We start from the raw sequence: 19606 nt of genomic DNA, 5'->3' as shown, positions 1-19606 counted from the left end.
AGCTTTGAGTGAAGATGGAACAGTACCAGAAACAAGTGAAGAGTGTATAATATCAGTGATTAAAGACGAAAGAGAGGGTAAGCCGGCTTTAACCAAATACATTGGAAGAGGATCCAGCTGACAAGAGGTAGATTTACAATTCTGTATGAAACAGAAGTTTAAAAGTGGAAAGAGTTGAAATTAAAATTTGATCGGAACAAACATTGGATGCATAGCAACCTAAATTTGTTGATGAATATTTTCAATTTTTATATTAAAAAAAGACATAAACGCTTCACAAAGATCAGTAGAGTACAAATGAGAAGGAAAAGAATAGACTTTAATAGGAATAATAGGACTTTGTATCACACTGTATCATAAAGAATCAGCACTCTGAACTATGGCCAGATAGATTTTATTCAACTTTATGACCTTTAATGCGTACTGACATATACTCTCCAGTGTAACAAAACACCACATAAACATTCACAAGAGCTTGGGGAAATGACAATATCAATATAAGGCTCATTCTACAGAAAGATATTACACTTGATTAAACACTTTAGGATTACGATTTCTTTATGTTTTAAAATTATGTTTACACCTTCTTGAGCCATCAATGTGGCTATATTTGTTTTTTAATTAATTATATTAGAATTCAAAGCACCATAGAAGTGCTCGTCCCCACAGTACAGAGGGCTTTACTTGTTTATAACTGTTTTTCAAATATTTTCATTTGTTTTAGCAAATACGTGGTTGTGCAAATGAACTAACATCATTCAATCACACTTTTAACTAACCTGATTAAAATAAATAACACATAATCTCCTTATTTGTTGCATTATATTAACTCTTGACTGCATGTGCTGAAAAACATGAGAAATAATATTTTATAAAAAAAACCTTTAATATTGCCAAAGAAGTAATGTAACACCAGTGACAAAAAATGCAGTCTTTAAATAAATGCACAAAAAAATAAAAAAATAATAATAATTAGCTGTCATGTATGTGTATTCATAAAGTCAAAGGGTATTCTAATAATGTGGTCTAAGTTTAAATGTTAGAAAAAGAAATACATTTTAAGACATCTTGCCATAGCAAAAGTGGACATTTCTGTAGAATGACCTATAAAAAGAATAATTATTAACCAAACCTTTTAAAAAAAAGTGACATAGTTGTTGTGTGGGCCACGTGAGCACTTTTGGTGGTATTACACTTTTCCTGTGCTTGTTCTCTTCAGCAGGGGCCCCGTGGTGCGCTCGATGCATGAGAGCAGCGCTGTGATTGGCCCGATCTGGTTCCACATCAGAGCCGCGCTGCGATTGGTCCGTTTTAACTTCAGATGAATGGGGTGACTTCATTTCTCGCAGCAGTTCACGCCTTGAAAAAGAATTCCTAAAACAAACTGCCAGAACGCGCGCTTCTCTCTTATAACCTCATAATGTAAATTATAAACGGATACATTTGCGTTCTGAAACGCAATGGCGACAGTTTAAATGTGAATTCATCACCACTTTAAAAAGTTTTGTTTTAAAACTTATATTTTAACATGTTATAAACGTTCCAAATGCACACTGTTGTTCTTGGAATTAAACGTATCTGAATTCTTAAATCTGCAGATTCAGTAAAGTGCGCGAGGGAGGCGCGGTGTGCGCGCAGACTTTGCTCAGGCGCGTAAAGTGCGTATTCGAACGCGTCCCTCTCTACGCATCAGTTTTAAGGCGGACTACAGACACTCATGACGCTTATTAGTTCACGAGGTTTTTCCACGCTTTCACACTGACGACACCACCCGCACAGCACTGAGCCCTGAAGAAAAGATAGCATATATCCGAGAAGACTAAAGGTAAGACGCATGACGCAAAAGAGATTTAAACACCCAAATGTCATCTGAAAGTGTGCGGTCTGGGGCAGAATGACGCCCGTGACCTCGCGAACGCGGATGAGCGGTGTCTAGCATCATATGACTTTATAAAAGATCAGAACCGCTCGGATTGATGAGCTTTCTTTAGTTGTGCTTATGAAGAAGTGTTTGATTCACGATTCTGAACGGTCTTGACATGTATGGGCTAGCAACAGTTTTGGATGTGTTGTATAAGGGTTGTTACTCGATCCTGTCAGTAACAGCAGTGTTCTGCTGGGTGACATTCTAGAATTCATCACATTTTACTTTAATACAATGCAATTTCATTTTATTGTAGAATGTATAAGTTTAAGGCTTAATGTTATACATTGGGCTTTTTGTTTGTATCTGCTGGTGTTTTTTAACTGCATATTGGTTTATGAGTGTGTTATATCTCCAAATCATAGTCATCATGCACAAGTAAAAATTAAGACTTCATAATGATGTTAATACTATGTTAGTTTGCCATCAGGAGATTTATTGTTACCATTTTTATGCATCATATTATTTTCATAAAAACCTTTCAAGAACCCCAAATCAAAAGAAAGAAAAAATGATTCATATGATTTCTCTTGAAGGTTGAAGATGGAGGCCCTTAATCACAGAGTCAACACTTACATTGACTCTTGGATGGGACCCAGGGGTAAGATCTATTCTCCTCTGTACAACTTGTCTTTCTTGCTGCCTCGGCTAAACTTTTCTTTATGTTGTGTTCCTATACTGTATGCCAGAACATTGCAGGTTTAGCAAATGGAGCATATATCAACTTTATTTTCATAGGTAAAACAATGTTAGTGCATGCTGATGATTTGAATAATGCCTCACACAGCCAAGCAAGTGCTTCTAATGGGTGTCTTTTGCCAATCTGGCAAACTTTGACAAATCCAACGATTATTTTATCCTAAAAGTTCTCATTTTATCAACCCAGTATCTTATAAATTTGCATTCCAGACTGAAAATAATGACAGCAACAAACTCTACCACTCAATTCTTGGAAACTGTATGAATCAATCAGATTGGAAGCAATTAAAATTTCAGTCTGCGCTGCAAATGGAATAAAAAAAAGGTAATTGCGACTTTTTATCAGAATTGCAATTGCGAGATATTACAGTAAGTCAGAATTGTGAGATATAAACTCGCAATTCTGAGAAGAAAAACTGAATTGTGAGATAAAAAGTCTCAATTACTTTTTTTTATTCCGTAGTAGAAACAAGCTTCCGTATCAGTCCATGCAACACCAAGCCAAATAGGATTTGTGGAAAAATCAGCATTATAAAATTCTGATTGGATGAACTGCTTTTAAAGGGATAGTTCACCCAAAAATGAAAATTATCCCATGATTTACTCACCCTCAAACCATCCTAGCTGTAATCCTACACATTCGGAGATACATTAAAAAAATATCCTGGCTCTTCCAAGCTTTATAATGGGAGTGAAGGGGGTCGAGATTTTGAAGCCCAAAAAAGTGCATCTATCCTATCATAAAAGTAATCCATACGACACCAGGGGGTTAATAAAGGCCTTCTGAAGCAAAGCGATGCATTTCTGTAAGAAAGATATTCATAATCAAAACTTCATAAACTAGCTTCTGGCAGACGGCCATATGCAAGTCGAGTTCCGGCGACCTCTGACCTGATGCATGATGTAGGAGTATCATAAGAGTAGAAGCCTCTCACGGTTCAAACAAATAGAGCTGGGCAACAAACTCAAGCTCCTCCAACATTTCTCTTTAAAAATTCTCGTTTTAGACTTCTAATTCATGACCGGTGTTTTGTTTTTCTCTATCCTCTGAGCTTCTTCGTTCGTCGAGACGTCATGCGTCAGGTCAGAGTCCACTCTTTTGCCGTGACTTGATACGTACAGCCCTTTACCGGAAGCTATGTAAAATAAATATGGATATTTTTCTTATAAATATGGATATTTTTCTTTATTAACCACCCGGAGTCGTATGGATTACTTTTATAATGGATGGATGTGCTTTTTTGGGCTTCAAAATCTCACACCCCCATTCACTGACATTACAAAGCTTGGAAGGGCCAGAATATATTTTAATATAACTCTGATTGTGTTTGTCTGAAAGAAGATAGTCATATACACCTAGGATGGCTTGAGGGTGAGTAAATCATGGGATAATTTTCATTTTTGGGTGAACTATCTCTTTCAAGCCACTGTTAACTCTTTCCACGCCAGCATTATGCATTCTTTTTTTTATCATTTCTTGAATGTGGGCACTTGAATGTGTCAAAAAACAGATACATTTTGAACATAAAGCTGTTAAAATAGTGTTTTTGTCAAAAGCTTCGTCCGGATTCGGAATGATGATCAAAACACAGATGGAGTAGATCGAGTCCATCAACACCGTCAAAGCTTCACAGTCGTTTCCTCTTCTTTCATTCAGTAACGTTAGGCAGTTTTGATTTAAATGCTGTATAGTGTTTGATGATTGCGTTAGCTTACATGTGCGTCAGCAATGCTTCTATCGCTTGTTTGTGCTTCTTCTTCACCCCCTATCGTATAACAGTGAAAACATGGATTGCTGGAAAATTCCGTCAGTGGCAGGGAAAGAGTTAAATGCAGAGGAACGAACACCTGTTCACTGAACATCCTAATGCCGTTGCACATGCGTGAGGATGCTTGTGCTCTCTCATTTACAGATCCTCGGGTTAGAGGATGGCTTCTGCTGGACAACTACATCCCCACTTTCACCTTCAGCATGATGTACCTTCTGATTGTGTGGATGGGACCAAAATACATGAAGAACAGACAGCCATACTCCTGCAGAGCTCTGCTAGTGCCATATAACCTCTTCCTGACGCTCCTGTCTCTCTACATGTTCTATGAGGTGAGTTCCTAATGAATAACATATGCAAATTTGATGTATTTTAAAGTACTGTGAAAGGAGATCAACTGTGAGAACATACTGTAATTTTCAGAAATCAAAACTTCCTTCCCAGTCTGTTCCCTTGACAATCCGTGTTTACATGTCAACGGCGTCTATTGAGTGATCAACACTTGCTATTTCCAGTCATGGTGAGCTATTATTAATCCTAAACACCAGAAAAACTAGCAACGAGGGTAAACCGTGACAGATTTCAGTGCAGATTCTTTTATGAATCTGTTGGTCTGTAGCTGATATTTCACATGCAGCAGGGCATTATCATGCAGCAGTAAAAAATGGCTTGTTTAAATCTAAAATCAGAAAGAGGGCAGAAAATGGTCATGAAAAAGAAAAATATGAGTGTTTGGCACAAAAATACAATTTCTGACAACAACAAAAAAGTCATTACATCACAATAAGCATAATATTATAGGCTCATTTGAATGATTCTCTCAAAATAAAACTCAAAATGTTAAAGAAAGACTACAATAGTATCTCAGTGATACTAAAATAACACTGGCTTGTCCTGCTAACTCTATTTTAAAAAAATGAGTTAGTCATCCTAATGTTCTGAAGTGCCTTCCTACACTCCAGTAAGCTTGCATTCCCATTGATTTTATGCTGTAACAGATGTTACACAATCTAGATATTTGAATGTGATCGAGACCTTTAAGGACATGCACTTTGATACTGATGGTTTGACTTTTTTGGAAGCTGAGCAGGTTTATGTCACAGTCCATGTGCACCTTAAAGTTCAGAGTCCTTTCTTACCTAATTTGCACTCTCCACGCTGTCTGCATTGCAAAACTGACCAAACGAGCACACTATGTCAGCTACGAGTTATCTTGAAGCTGTTTTACTGCAGCCTCATTAGAGAAATAAAACCTCTAGGCTGCAAATGTCCATGTCTTCTCTCTTTCTTAAAGGGAGAGTTCACCCAAAAATGAAAATTCTGTCATTTACTCAACTTCATGTCATTCCAAGCCCATAAGTCTTTTGTTCATCTTCGAAAATAACAAATAAATACACAGGCATTTTTAATGAAACCTGAGAGATTTCTGTCCCTCTATTCACCCAAAACACCGATGCTTCAGAGTTCAAAAAGAGATGGTAAAAGTAATCCAAATGAATCGACTGGTTTAATCCAAGAGTCACAAACAGATTTAGGCTTTTATTCACATGATAACATCATGTGAATCAACACACATGCATAGAGCTCATCAAATATGGTCAATGAAAGCTCAAATGTTCTTGCTTGATGCGCGAGAACAAACCTTGTTTTATCCGTTTAAAGTTTTTGTCTTCTTTATGTAGTAAGATCAGTGTTCTGGTCACTTTGGTGATTTGGTTTCACAATAAGGTTCAATTCATTAACGTAAACATTTCATTCCCTAACAGTTCTAGTATACATTAACACAAGTTAATATATAATGAGTGAATATGAATTAACAATAAATACTAGTATGTTTATAAATTAACATCAACAAATGCAGTATTGTTCATGACACCTAATGCATTAAAGTCACTATGAAATCCAAATGGAAAATTCTTGTTTTTTATGTAATATTGCAGGGTTTATTATAAATGATTTATCTGCGCACATCATTATTGATTTAAATTCCTGTGCCTCGTAATCAGAGGTGGCCTTTGCGATTCGGAGGCCAGAGAAAAAGAGACAAAAACATTCAAGGTCCAGAGGAGTAGTAAATACATCCTTAAAATAGTCAACGTGACTACAGTGGTTCAACCTTAATGTTGTGAAGTGACGAGAATACTTTTTGTGTGCAAAAACAAAACAAAAATAACAACTTTATTTAACAGTTTCTTCTCTAAGAAAGTCCATGAAAGTGAAACTAAAGATAAATGAGTCCAGATAACCGTGACAGAACGCCCCCTCCTACTAGGCATGACCTCGCACCATAGTAGCAGAAGTGAGGGAGGGATGGAGGGGGCTTTGGAGGGGCCGAGGTGATGATACAGCGAGGACAGGAGATGATGAGGGGATGGTGCAATACAGATGACGAGACCCCAGCGGCGATGATGAAGTGCGTCCAACGGCACAGACCTAGAGCCCAGAGACGACAGCCCACGGTGGATTCGAGGGAGGAAGGAACCAAGGTGGTGTGGAGGCTGACGTCAACTGGGGGACGACCAATGGAGGCGGAGCGGCGATGGAGAAGAGCGACATCGCTGGCATCTGAGGCCTGTGTCGACAATCGTCTGAGGTGGAGCCAGACTGCCCGAGGACTGAGGTGACTTCGGTGTGATGGAGGACCGAGGTGAACCCAAAAGGAAAGGAGGAGCCCGCTGCAGCCGTAGGGGTGGAGGAACGGAGCGTAGCGGAAGGTCAGCAAGTCCGTGGCGAAGGTGGAGTGACAACTGAACAAGGGGGAGCCGGTGGGATGAAGGAACGCGGTGGAGCTGAAAGGCCGAGGGTGTCTGGTGGAGCCGAAGGTGGGAGGAGCCAGGGTGGAGCCAACAGGTTGACTGAGCAAGACGATCTGATGCCGGAGGCGGAGCCACAGGATCTACCCACTCAGGCGCTGATGGTGGTTGCAGGACCTGAGGCTCAACGGGCTATATCCTTTATAAATATTAAAAGCAAGAACTTATACAGGGACTTTTTTTTGCACCATATCTTGAATTTTAGGGGCATTTTTATTCATTTTGGTGGCACTTTTGCCCTAAGCCCCCCGTTAATTTCCGACCCTGGTGCGTGCATAATGGCAGGGGACGGAGCTCTTTTTCGAGCACAAGTGGAAGCTCCTTTTGTTGCTAGGCCCGATTCAAGTGAAACGGGTGAAACACAGCAAAGGCCGCTACTACTCATAATTTTGAATCAGAATATCTTCCCCTCGCTGTTGGAGTGACATCTCTTCTCTTCTCTGATGATGAGGGCGGGGCAACCTGTCATTCACATGAGATCCACCAATAGCAAACCACAACCATCCAATCAGTTCCCCATGGACAAAATCAAGCCCCGCCCTACATCTGTTCTTGTTTGAGAAGCCATTTCACTTGGATATACGGCACAACAGAGAAGAAAAGACTAGTTCAACTTCCCTTTCAAGCGGACCTTATCTATCCATTTCCCAACTGCTGTGGGAATGCTGAAACAGTCTGTAAGTTATTTCATTTAATGAGGAATGAGCCGAGTCAGATAGTGAGAGCTGGGACTGCGCTTTAGGACTTTAGAGAGAGGCAGCGGTGCACGCCGTCCTGTGACAGTTTCTCTAACGGCAAAATCAACCCACTGACCTTGAGAAGCTCTATCAGGCCAAAGCAATTAGGGCTATATTGGGACAGTTGAATGGCCCTTTATGTCCCCTGAATGTCCTTTTAAAGAGGTTATTTAAATCGAGATGTCCCCCTGTAACATGAGGTCAGGCAATAATGAGAACGTTTTTTGAGGTTTAGTATAAGATTTATACATAGGGAACAGATGTGCAGCTTTCATTCTGCATTTGCTAAAAAAACTTTAGCAGAAAGAACAAGGACTTTATTCAGAATGAGACAATGAACAATGACACGTTAGAGGCTCATGGGAGATTTTACTGAGGTCTGCACAGTGTTCAGTGAGAGGTGAGAACAAGATCATAGTTCAAAAGAATTAAAAAATTAAGCCCTTTTTTATCTACTTTCTGTGCAAGTCAGCAGTAAAATATCTCCATGCATCAGCATTACACCTCCGAGCCTCTGCAGATGCTCATATTGTGCTCGGCTTCAGTTATCAGGAGAGAATATTAATAAACTTACTTAAAGCCACCTTCACAATAAAGATGACTCGTGTGCGAGAGAGTTTAGATGGCCTGTTTGTTGAAATTGCAAGATTTCTGATAGATAGGAAGCATCAAACGTTTTTAACCATATGCCATCAGTTTTCAGCAACAGTGCGCATGAATTCATGTTACATTACATCACATACATTACATACAGTTTATTCTAGCTTCATGCATTCTTTTTTAACAACACTTGAATGTGCGTAAGATTCATTTAAAAAGCAACATTTTGAACACTTTTTGTCAAAGATTTCGTCCGCATGGGATTCAGAGCGATGATCAAAACACAGATGGAGTAGATCAAGTCCATCAACACCCCCAAAGCTTCACAGTCGTTTCCTCTTAATGGGTTCAACATTTCATTCAGTGACGTTAGGCAGCTTTGATTTATATGATGTTAAATGTTTGATGATTGCATTCGCTTAAATGTACATAAGCAATGCTTCTGTCGCTTGTTTCTGCTGCTTCTTCGCCTGTGTTTTGATCTGGAGATTCTGTACTCTTTCAGAAGATGTGTAATACCCATAGTCTGTATAGAACATGGACGTAGTGTCTGTGACGTCACCCGTAGGTTTCTGAAGAGCATTTTTGAAGCCCAAAGTGGGCGGAGCCGGCTGTCGCCATCTTGGCATCGCTTCACCACGCGTCACTTCCGGATTATCGAAGGCAGGGATGTGGGTGGAGCTGAGGTACCTTGTTTCTGAAACCACGCCTGCCTAGCTTGATGTGATCAAGTTAGCTCAGGCTAAGGAGCTATCTATCTATCTTAGATACTATCTAAAATATTAATAAAGATAACAAATTATACATCATTTGAAAGTTCTAAGGGTTTACTGTCAATCTTCAGTGTCTGTTTTATGATATAGATGCTCCAGCACTAGTAATATTGTAATTTGTGTCGGGTGTGCAAATGACAACACGCAAAATCAAAACAGGACTTCATACCTTTGCAATGAAATAGCGATCGCGAGATGAATCCAATCTGATCCATGATAAGCGTCCATTGAAAAACATCCAACAGCACTTTTTGTCCATAAAAACAACATTAAATCCATGAAATATTAATATATCGTCCATAGTTTTCATCATATTTCTTCTGAACGATCTGCTCTCCATCATCGTTCTTCAAGAAATTATGCAACCTGAGCAGCGTTTGTTGTAAAACTGTATACGATCGTATACATTATGCTCTCACAAACAAATCAGCTCGTGTCCAAAGTATATTTTTCAAAATAGTTCAGCAGTTTTAGTTATAATATCCAAGCAGTGCTGTCAGATTTTGTGGTGTCTTAAGAGGCATATTCTCTTGCCAATGTCATTGTAGTAAATCTGACGGACAAAACTTTTAGCCAATGCCAAGACGATCCATCAATGTGTTTCATTTATTTTCCGGATGTGTGCACATGTACAAAGACGCACATCTGTCTTGACTATTCAGAAATCAGAGCTCGTATGACAGGTGTTTTTTTTTAATCTGTTAGTACAATTAACTGCACAGCAAGCCATATTATTTGATAATTGTACGAAATAATCCTGAAAAAAAGCACAAACACGGCAGAGATGCCAAGTTCAGCGGCTGGAATTAGCTGAGGTGACGTGACGACTAACAAACGGCTAGTAGTGACAGCAGTGGCAATCCACCTGTCACTCAAGTGGCCACGCCCTTAATTATGCAGAAATTTTAGGCTTTATATAATTTAAACGGATGAGTTATAAAAAATTCACCCCCCTCACAGTTGTCATGAAGGGCAGAATTAGCTATATAGACCAAAACCACTTTTTGTACCAGGCTGTAAACATTTTTTTTTTTTTCTGCTGTAAAGTTGGGCATTTTAACATGGTGGAGATACAGATTTGACTCTGTTTTGGAGCCTGTCTCTAGCGGCCAGTCGATGAATTGCAGTTTAATCACTTCCGTATTGGCTTCAAGAGAGAGAACGGAAGGTTGCCACTTGGTAATAGCGCTCCCTACCGTATAACAGTGAAAACATGGATTGCTGGAAAATTCAAAAAATGACAAAAAAAAAAAAAAAAAAAAATGTTAGTGGCGGGGTAAGAGTTAATAATGTTCTCAAAGTGTTAGCACAAAAACATTTATATGCCATCCATGGAATGTTTTATTTCTGAAACATGATGTTCATGTAACATTTTTAAATGTTACTACAACTAGTTTCAGAACGTTCAGAGAACATTCAAAAGTACCATTCCCATAATGTTTGCAAAATGATAAAATGGAATATTCCCTTAATGTTTGCATAACTCCCCAAAATTTAAAAACTGGACAATTTGAAAGTTACATAATGTTTTCATTACTTAATTGGAACGTTAGCAGTAGGGCTATGGAGTATCGAGAGGGTATCGAGTTTGATATTTTTTAGGCACCGACTGAATTGCCTCGATACCATCGAGTATCAAAAAATGTTGTTGTTCGGTACCAAATTTCGATACCAAAGGGGTTAATCTCGTCAACGTCAGTGAAACAGGGCTCGAATTTTGGTGCGGGTATTGGGCATAATTTTTGAGGTAACATAATGTTGTTAAAACAGATTTTATAAAATCGTTATCAAAAAAAGTATCGTTCAGAAACCGGTATCGAAGTCAAGGTATCGGTATCAGTACCAATGTCGAAAATTTTTGAACGATACCCAGCTGGATACATTGTGTCTTGTTAATGTAAACTGTAAATCACTGTAAATCATTCACTCTGTTATCCTTCTGTCTCTACAGCTGGTAATGTCAGTGTATCAGGGCGGATACAACTTCTTCTGCCAGAACACCCACAGTGGAGGAGAGGCCGACAATAGGGTAAAACAACAAACTGAGTTTTACATGTATGAGATTCACAAATTCAAAGGTTCAGCTTCACTCTTTTATCGCAATCCTCAGAAAAGATACAATATTCTTCAGTGGAGAATATTATATACAGTATTAGATAATACACAATACAATACATACAAAATAAAGGATACAATATTCTTCATTCTATTAGAGAATGGCCCTGTCCCAAATGGAACCCGAAGCCCTCGCAGTCTTCCTCAGAGTCCACACTTTAGTGACAATACTGCTTTGACTGTCGGGTAGAAGTCTGCTGCGGAGCATCGAGGGCACATTTCGGCCTCAAAGGGGACACTCGTGAACACCCTAGACAAATAGGACACCTATAGTCTCGTGGACTTAACAGACACACGCACACGGCATTAGCATTATGTAATGTCAGCTTTAGAAAAGAGCAAAAGCTGGTCTGATAATATGCTGGATGGCAACAGTTGTGAATTTTTCAGTAACAGGGCTTAGTGAAGAGTGTACTTTAATGCTGTGAATGTGACGCTGCTGGTCAGGAGGGGAGGATCTGTGGCAGCAAATGTTTATTTATAATTACAAACATAACGGCTTTGAAAACCAAAGACAATACTTTAACCAAAGACACAGGAACTGAGGAAACAGAGGGCAATAAATACAAAGGAAAATGAGGAACTAGATCAAATACAGGTGAGAGAAATCAGTTAACAGATAGGAAATAATGGAAACAAACTAGCAGAGGAAACCAGTGGAACAAAGGACACAGGAACTAAACATAGGAACGGAAACCAAAACTAAATGTGACAGTGAAAAAGAAGTACACTTCAGCAAGTACTTGTTATGAAATCATATACTTAAGTGCGAACGGAATGTAATGTTTTTGAACATGAGTTGTTAATTGAAATTAAATGAAAATGTAGTATAAAGTTATATTAAATGCAATTAGCTGAACTTTAGTGGGCTTTTTTAATGTAATTTCATAATTACTTTTGCTGTCTTTGAAATATGCTTATTATTTAAGTGTGTTCTGACAAGCATTTATGGTAAATTAAAATATAATTTAATTTAATTTAATTTCTGTTTGAAACTATTTAAATATATTTGTAATTACATGTTTATAATGATGAAGTTGCAAATTAGTACATTTAAAAGATATTAGAACTTAAATAGTTTAGATTTGTAGATTTACGGGTGAAATATTAGCCAGGCATTGAGATTGATCCAAACAGCCCTGTGCATGAATATGACAAAAAAAATCAAATCACTAGTATAAAAAAGATATAAACGTAATACTGAATGAACACCTACAGTACTTTACATGTAATTTGACATTGAAAGTGGCCTTTTATTTCGTTAATATTATATCATCTGCAGGTACAGTTAAGTTTAGTGCACATTTAATACAATTAAGTGCACTTATTTTTCACAAGGCAAATTTCATGATGTTATGCTATAGTAAAAAGCTTACATTTTAACAGTATTGTATATATTTTAGTTATTAAGTGTATAGAGACCAATGAAATGAATGAAATATAACCTTTAAGTGAAAATCAGATGTGGACTGAGAATCAATAAATTCGTCACAATTCCCACTCCTGACTTTTGTACCATCTAACACTACATTTCGGTAATATGCTTGGAGAAATTAATTCTTGTGTAAATGATGGTCTTTTAATCTCTCTTCTCATGTTTATCAACTCCTCAGATGATTAATGTACTCTGGTGGTATTACTTCTCCAAACTCATTGAGTTTATGGACACTTTCTTCTTCATCCTGAGGAAGAACAACCACCAGATCACCTTCCTGCATGTCTACCATCACGCCACCATGCTCAACATCTGGTGGTTCGTCATGAACTGGGTGCCGTGTGGACACTGTAAGTTCCTCGCAGTCACATGTTTCTGAAGGTGCTTATGCTGCATATTATATGCTGAATTATTCAGATGCATAAAAACAAACCCAAACAGAACAGTGGAAAAATGCTTGTCCAGAGGGTCTTTAAATAACTGCTTGCGTTATGTAACACGGGGCTCGACATTAACGCTTGTCCGGGACAAATGGATTTTTTGAAGGGACAAGTGAAAGAGAATTTTACTTGCCCGATCGGACAAGTAGCCTGATTAAAATGTCAATAACAAAAAATAACTAGGGAATCACCAAAACGTGAGAATGATTCTGATTTTATTATATTTAGTGTAAGTGGCGACTGATAACAATATAAGTGTATAATGTATATGACGGTAAAAAGGTTGCGCTGTTGAGGCACTGAATGATTCAGCATTTTAAACAAATCGGTTGAGTCAATGATTCAATAACCCATTCATAAACAACTGCCTCATACTTGAATGAATCAGCCATTGGAACGAATTTTTTGAATGAATGATTCAGTGACTCACTCATTAAGACAGTCACTTGCCGCCACCTACTGGCGGTTTAGTTTCATGTTTAAAAGTCATAATTTTTTCCCAACATTTCTTATTTTTATATTCAAAAAATATTTAAAACAATCTCATAACATTATTTAATGCAGTTGTAATTTTTCAGAGTAAATTATTTAATTTGATTGGTAACAGCCCTATAGTGTCTAATTATTCTAATTGAATTTATTGATCAAATTTAAGAATTTAAAAATGAAAGATGAAGGATACATTTAAAATATCACAAATACACAGATTTAAATATGTCAAAGCTTATTGAACACTGATGAGGAGGATATTGCTTCAGAATAAATTATATTTATACCACTAAAAAAATCCTATTTTTTCCAGACAAGCAACTTTTTACTTGGACAAGTGAATGACTGATTACAAAGGACAAGCACATGACCAGGCTTAATGTCAAGCCCTTTAAAGGAGTATATTCACTCGATCTCTGGCATTAATGGATCTATTCACTTTTTAGAGTAGATTGTGGTGACCGATCATTGATTGAAGTGCGTAATGATGGCTATTCATGCAGAACCGTGGTTGATAGCACAATCATCATAAATCTTATGCCACATTTACACTGCAAAGGTGGCACAGAAGCACAGGCTGTTTAATGCTGCTCAGAGGTGGCATAAATGCATTTACACAGCAATTTTAACTGCAAACTGTTATACTATGTGCTGAGGTGGTCAGAGCAGGAATAATTTCGTCTGGCTTTTATGCTGCATTGTGTCTTACACAGAATTTTGAGCAGGCACAGAGCAGCGTCAGGCTAGACAGGCGAAGGAGGGTGAAGGAGCATGGAGAAATGGATCTTCTTAACAGCCGTATTACTTTACTAGACAAACAAAACAAAGCAGGGAAAACAACAAGGAACTCAACTTAGGACAAAACTCAACAGCAAAGCATAAAGCATAAACGTAGACAATAGAGGACAAGGCACAGACTCAAACTGAGGGCCTGAATACAACCACAGTGAGAACTAAACAAGACACAGGCAACCACAGAAACAAACTAGGAACAAGAACTCAGAAAACAGAACTAACAAACTAAAACCATATTGGCAAAGTAAACAGAAATATTTCAGGCTACAAATACCGATCATTGATTGAAGGACGTAATGCTGGCTATTCATACAGAAACACACCATTAGAATACATCCAATTTTTGTGAGATCCAATTTTTCTTTTGAACTTGTATTATAGGACAGCCTCAGTGGTGATATGATTTGTGATTGAATGTATTTAAAGCAAATGCATCAACTAATACTGATATTATTACTTCTCTCTTCATCAGCGTACTTTGGCGCCACGTTTAACAGCTTCATCCATGTCCTGATGTACTCGTATTACGGCCTCTCTGCCGTCCCGGCCATAAGACCATACCTGTGGTGGAAAAAATACATCACTCAAGGGCAGCTGGTAAGTACACGCTTTTAATCCAGACTTCTATAAGGAAACCTAAATGTTTCTTTTTCTTTCAATTTATTAAAATACCAAGTGCTTTGTTGTAAAGGAATATGTGCTACTGCTAGAGTCTAATGAGGTTATGGTGGCTGATCCAGTCATCTTTAATCAGAATTTATAATAAATAGGAAATAATTTCAGCTTTTTCAGAAAGTTTTGAGTCATTGTCTTTAACATGTGTAATTTTCCACTTAGGGGAACTATTCCCTAGTAAAATTTTAAAGGCAAAATGCTTGAAAAATATACATTACAGCTCAAAGGTCTGGAGTCAGTAAGATGTTTTTGAAAGAAGTCTCTTCTGCTCACCAAGACTTATTTGATCAAAAATACAGAAAAAACAGTGAAATATTATTACAATATAAAATAACTATTTTCTACGTGAATATATATCAATATGTAATTTATTCCTGTGATCAAAGCTGAATTTTCAGCATCATTACTCCAGTCTTCAGTGTCACATGATCCTTCAGAAATCATTTTAATATGATGATTTGCTGCTCAAGAAACATTTCTGATTAATTTTAGTGTGGATTCATATTTTTGTGGAAGCATAAACTTTTTTCAAGATTTGCGTGAGATTCTCCAGCTTTGTTGTTGTTGAGCAACTGAAGCGTGAGCTGTTAAAGCTCCACCCTCTTCTAGAAAGGGGGCCGGGAGCAGCAGCTCATTTGCATTTAAAGGGACACACACAAAAACAGCGTGATTTTGCTCACACTCAAATAGGGGCAAAATTGACAAGCTATAATAAATGATCTGTGGGGGATTTTGAGCTGAAACTTCACAGACATATTCTGGGGACACCAGAGACTTATATTACATCTTGTGAATGGGTATTACAGGTCCCCTTTAATTTCTTTCAAAAAAAAAAAAAAAAAAAAACTACTGACCCCAAACTTTTGAAAGGTGTAGATTATAGAGCAATCTTAGGTTATCTAATCTAATCACCCATATACAAGAATGATGACTGACGGCTGTTTCCTCTCAGGTCCAGTTTGTCCTGACCATGTTCCAGACATCTTGTGCTGTGGTTTGGCCCTGTGGTTTCCCAATGGGCTGGCTGTATTTCCAAATCACTTATATGATCACTCTTATCACACTCTTCACAAACTTCTACATACAGGTAAAGAGATTCTCATTTTGGCATAAAGAATGTATTTTATTGAGCAAAAGTCAGATTGCTGTAAACGTTCCACTTCTTTTCTTCACAGACCTATAAGAGACACGCTGGATCTCGGAAGACCGATCTCGCGAACGGATCAATAAATGGCCACACTAATGGCGTGACATCCAGCGAGAAGGTTAGATACAGGAAGCCACGCGCAGATTGACGGCAGTTCATCCACGCACGGTCCTGTCATTGATATGAACGCAGTAGAGGAGCTGCATGTATGTGTATCATCTTACTAAAGCCATTTAATCTTTATTAAGAGACTCCTTACATGTTTGCACACCGCAACCTCATGTTATTCATATTGAATCCAAAAATTAGAAAAAGAAAGCTACAATTAGGGTCCAAGTTAGTCTACGTCTCAGGCGTCTATAGAGTATTTTTGTTTTTCATATATTTTTCTTGAAATATAAAGATGGCTAACCTTATTGCTGTACTCATTTGCACTGGTGTTTTCACTAAACTTGTTTGTAGACATAAAGAAGAATGTATCAGAGAAGTTTACTAAATACACAGCAGTCTGCCACACTTATAGAGCTGAATTATACAGTAATAGCGTATGCAATGTGTCTTTACAGTACAGACAGTAGATGATAATATGTATACTTTGGGAAATAGGAGAAATATGGAAGCTAATTATTGTAATAATTGATTGAGTTTAGTAAATTAAAGTAGGTTTACAAAAGAAAATGGACTGTTTATTTTATGTTAATACTGATTTAGCATAGTTTGTTGTTAGCGCTGTACTGTACAGGTGAATCTTATCAAAACATATCTATTTCATTCCAGCTTACACATTTTTTGTGTGTATTTCTCATTCCCAGCCCATGTTTTGAAAACTTTACTGTACTACAAAATCATAATGTGTAAATAATTTACAATTTAATTTTTTTTTTTGTTTTTTTGTTACTGTAATGACAATAAGATTCTTTAAATTTTACAATAAGGTTAACATATTTGTTAACAACATTAGATAACATGAACTAACAATGAAAAATACTTCTAAAACATTTATTAATCTTAGTTAATGTTCATTTGCAACATTTACTGATACATTATTAAAATCAAAAGTTGTATGTTAATATTATTTACTGGACCTGAGCTAAAATGATCAGTTGTATTTTTGATGAATAAATAATACTGTAACAAACGTATTGCTCATTGCTAGTTAACGTACTAATGAAACCTTATTGTAAAGTGTTACAGATTCTTTCCCACCCAAATGTGGTAAAATTTCATGCACACAATGTCACAACTTTAATAGTTTAGATTTGTAGATTTAGGGGTGAAATATTAGCCAGGCATTGAGATTGATCCAAACAGCCCTGTGCATGAATATGACCAAAAAAAAAAAAAAAAAAAAATCAAATCACTAATATACACTTGTTTGTTGTATATGAAACTGGTAATATTGTACTGGCATTGCATCCATTGCAGGCTATCAATGTTTCAACTAAAGCGTCTGTCTCCAGCCTGCAGATATCAGCGTTAGTGTAATGTCTGTGTTAACTGGCTAGTCTTTGCTGCAAAAGAGAAGCTGTAAAAAGATTCTGCTTTATCTTCTGGTGTTAAAACCGTCATGATGAATCTGCAGTTTTTCCCAGCTTGTCGCTTTAGTAAACAACTGCTTACACTGTAATGACAGCACTTTTATTAACTCTGTAACACTTTCCTTTTCATCTCTGTGAGGCGCTGTAAGTGCTGCAAGAAAAACCTTGTGTCAGTTAGTGAAGGAAATGAGCACAATTCTTTAGAGACTGTTGGGTCACCTGAAACATGAAATCAGGATGTTTCGACAGCTTAACCCACTCATTCTCTGTGCCAGCATTCCAGACATTGTCAAGCAAAGTTCATTTTGTTCTTGTGTTTGAACACTTTCCTTAATCTAGCCTGTTGTTGTTTTGCCATTTAGGTGTGTTAAAGTTAAACCATTAGCATGGATCTACAGTAAGCAATTAATACTACTTGTGCAACTTCTGTAACATTGATTTGTCATTAATATGTCCTTCTCATTTATTTCAGTTATTGCTGTTAATAAGTCATTCTCTCTGTTAGTGTCCTGTTTAATTGGATAAGTAATAATATCTTGCATTAACTGTGATACTTCCCTGATAAATAATGTAATGTTGTTAACTGATGCTTTTGTTGCAGGCATACAGACACACCCATCCAGTATACACGATACCATTGGCTATTAACACAGTAGAGAATTAATGAAGTGTATCACAAGTAGAACATCCCATGACCATTAATAGACACAATACCAATAAAGCGATTTTTATTTGGAGTTAAATTTGTGCCAGTGTTTAATTTAAGGTATTTGAAAATTGAATATTTAAATACTGAAAAGTTGTATTTACCTGAATACTACTAATAAATAGCTTCTTGCCAACAGACATTATTCTAATTACAAATAAATGCAATCAAAATACAAATTATAATCAAAATAGAAAACACAAATAATCAGTAAACAAATCCTTATAAACCTAGCAATCTTAATCAGCAGTTATTGTAATGTGGTGTCTGTTTACACTAAGTGCAAATAGCCCGCCTTGTTTTCAGAGGCTGTTTAGACCAACTCTGCCTACCATTGTCTGATTGAGCCGGGCAAAATTTCAAAAGAAATCCTGCTGAAAACAGGATCAGCATGACCTCACCGCCAGCCACTGGTGTTCCCACTACTGGATGCCTTGTAACGTTTATGAATGACATTCATGGATGTTATTCCATTTTTTAAGGGAAAAGACCAAATATAAATGGAATCAGTACATAGGCCTAAAATGCTTAATATTAAAGAAAAAAGAGAAACAGAGGGTGCTTTTTGCCATCTGCAGTGAAAGCACAAGCGTTGGTCTATCTGAGTTCACAAAACCATTCAGGCTCAGAGTCAGCACAGTGACACAGAGACATAACATAAATTATAGGAAAGTTGCTTCTCCATCTTGCACCAACACTCTAGGATGCGCCCCACTGACTTCAAAAACGTTAGCACAAAACCATTACATTGTTCATGGAACTTTTTTTCTGAAATGTTTTAGTCTAACGTTTTTTAAATGTTATTCATTGTTTCTGAATGTTCAGAGAACATTCAAAAGTAATGTTCCCATAATGTTTGCAATTTTTTAAAACAGAATGTTCCTTCAACATACGCATATCCAAGAAATAACATTTTTAAATCAAACTGAACATTTTAAATGTTAAGAGAAC

General features: G+C 37.2%; 1 protein-coding gene across 1 annotated transcript; it reads left to right on the top strand.

The window, feature by feature from the left end:
• The first annotated feature begins 1372 nt into the window (after window positions 1–1372).
• elovl5 (ELOVL fatty acid elongase 5) lies at window positions 1373–18686 on the top strand. The gene is made up of 8 exons (XM_051916899.1): window positions 1373–1825; window positions 2461–2525; window positions 4537–4724; window positions 11267–11344; window positions 13044–13215; window positions 15062–15186; window positions 16217–16351; window positions 16440–18686. Exons 2-8 carry the CDS (start codon window positions 2468–2470, stop codon window positions 16557–16559), a joined length of 876 nt encoding a protein of 291 aa, XP_051772859.1. The 5' UTR covers window positions 1373–1825; window positions 2461–2467; the 3' UTR covers window positions 16560–18686.
• The last annotated feature ends 920 nt before the right edge of the window (window positions 18687–19606 follow it).

The sequence above is a fragment of the Ctenopharyngodon idella genome, chromosome 13 (genome assembly GCF_019924925.1).
Source record: "Ctenopharyngodon idella isolate HZGC_01 chromosome 13, HZGC01, whole genome shotgun sequence".
Lineage (NCBI taxonomy): Eukaryota > Metazoa > Chordata > Actinopteri > Cypriniformes > Xenocyprididae > Ctenopharyngodon > Ctenopharyngodon idella.
The sequence above is the reverse complement of the archived record's forward strand: the minus strand, read 5'-3'. Positions and strand labels throughout refer to the sequence as shown.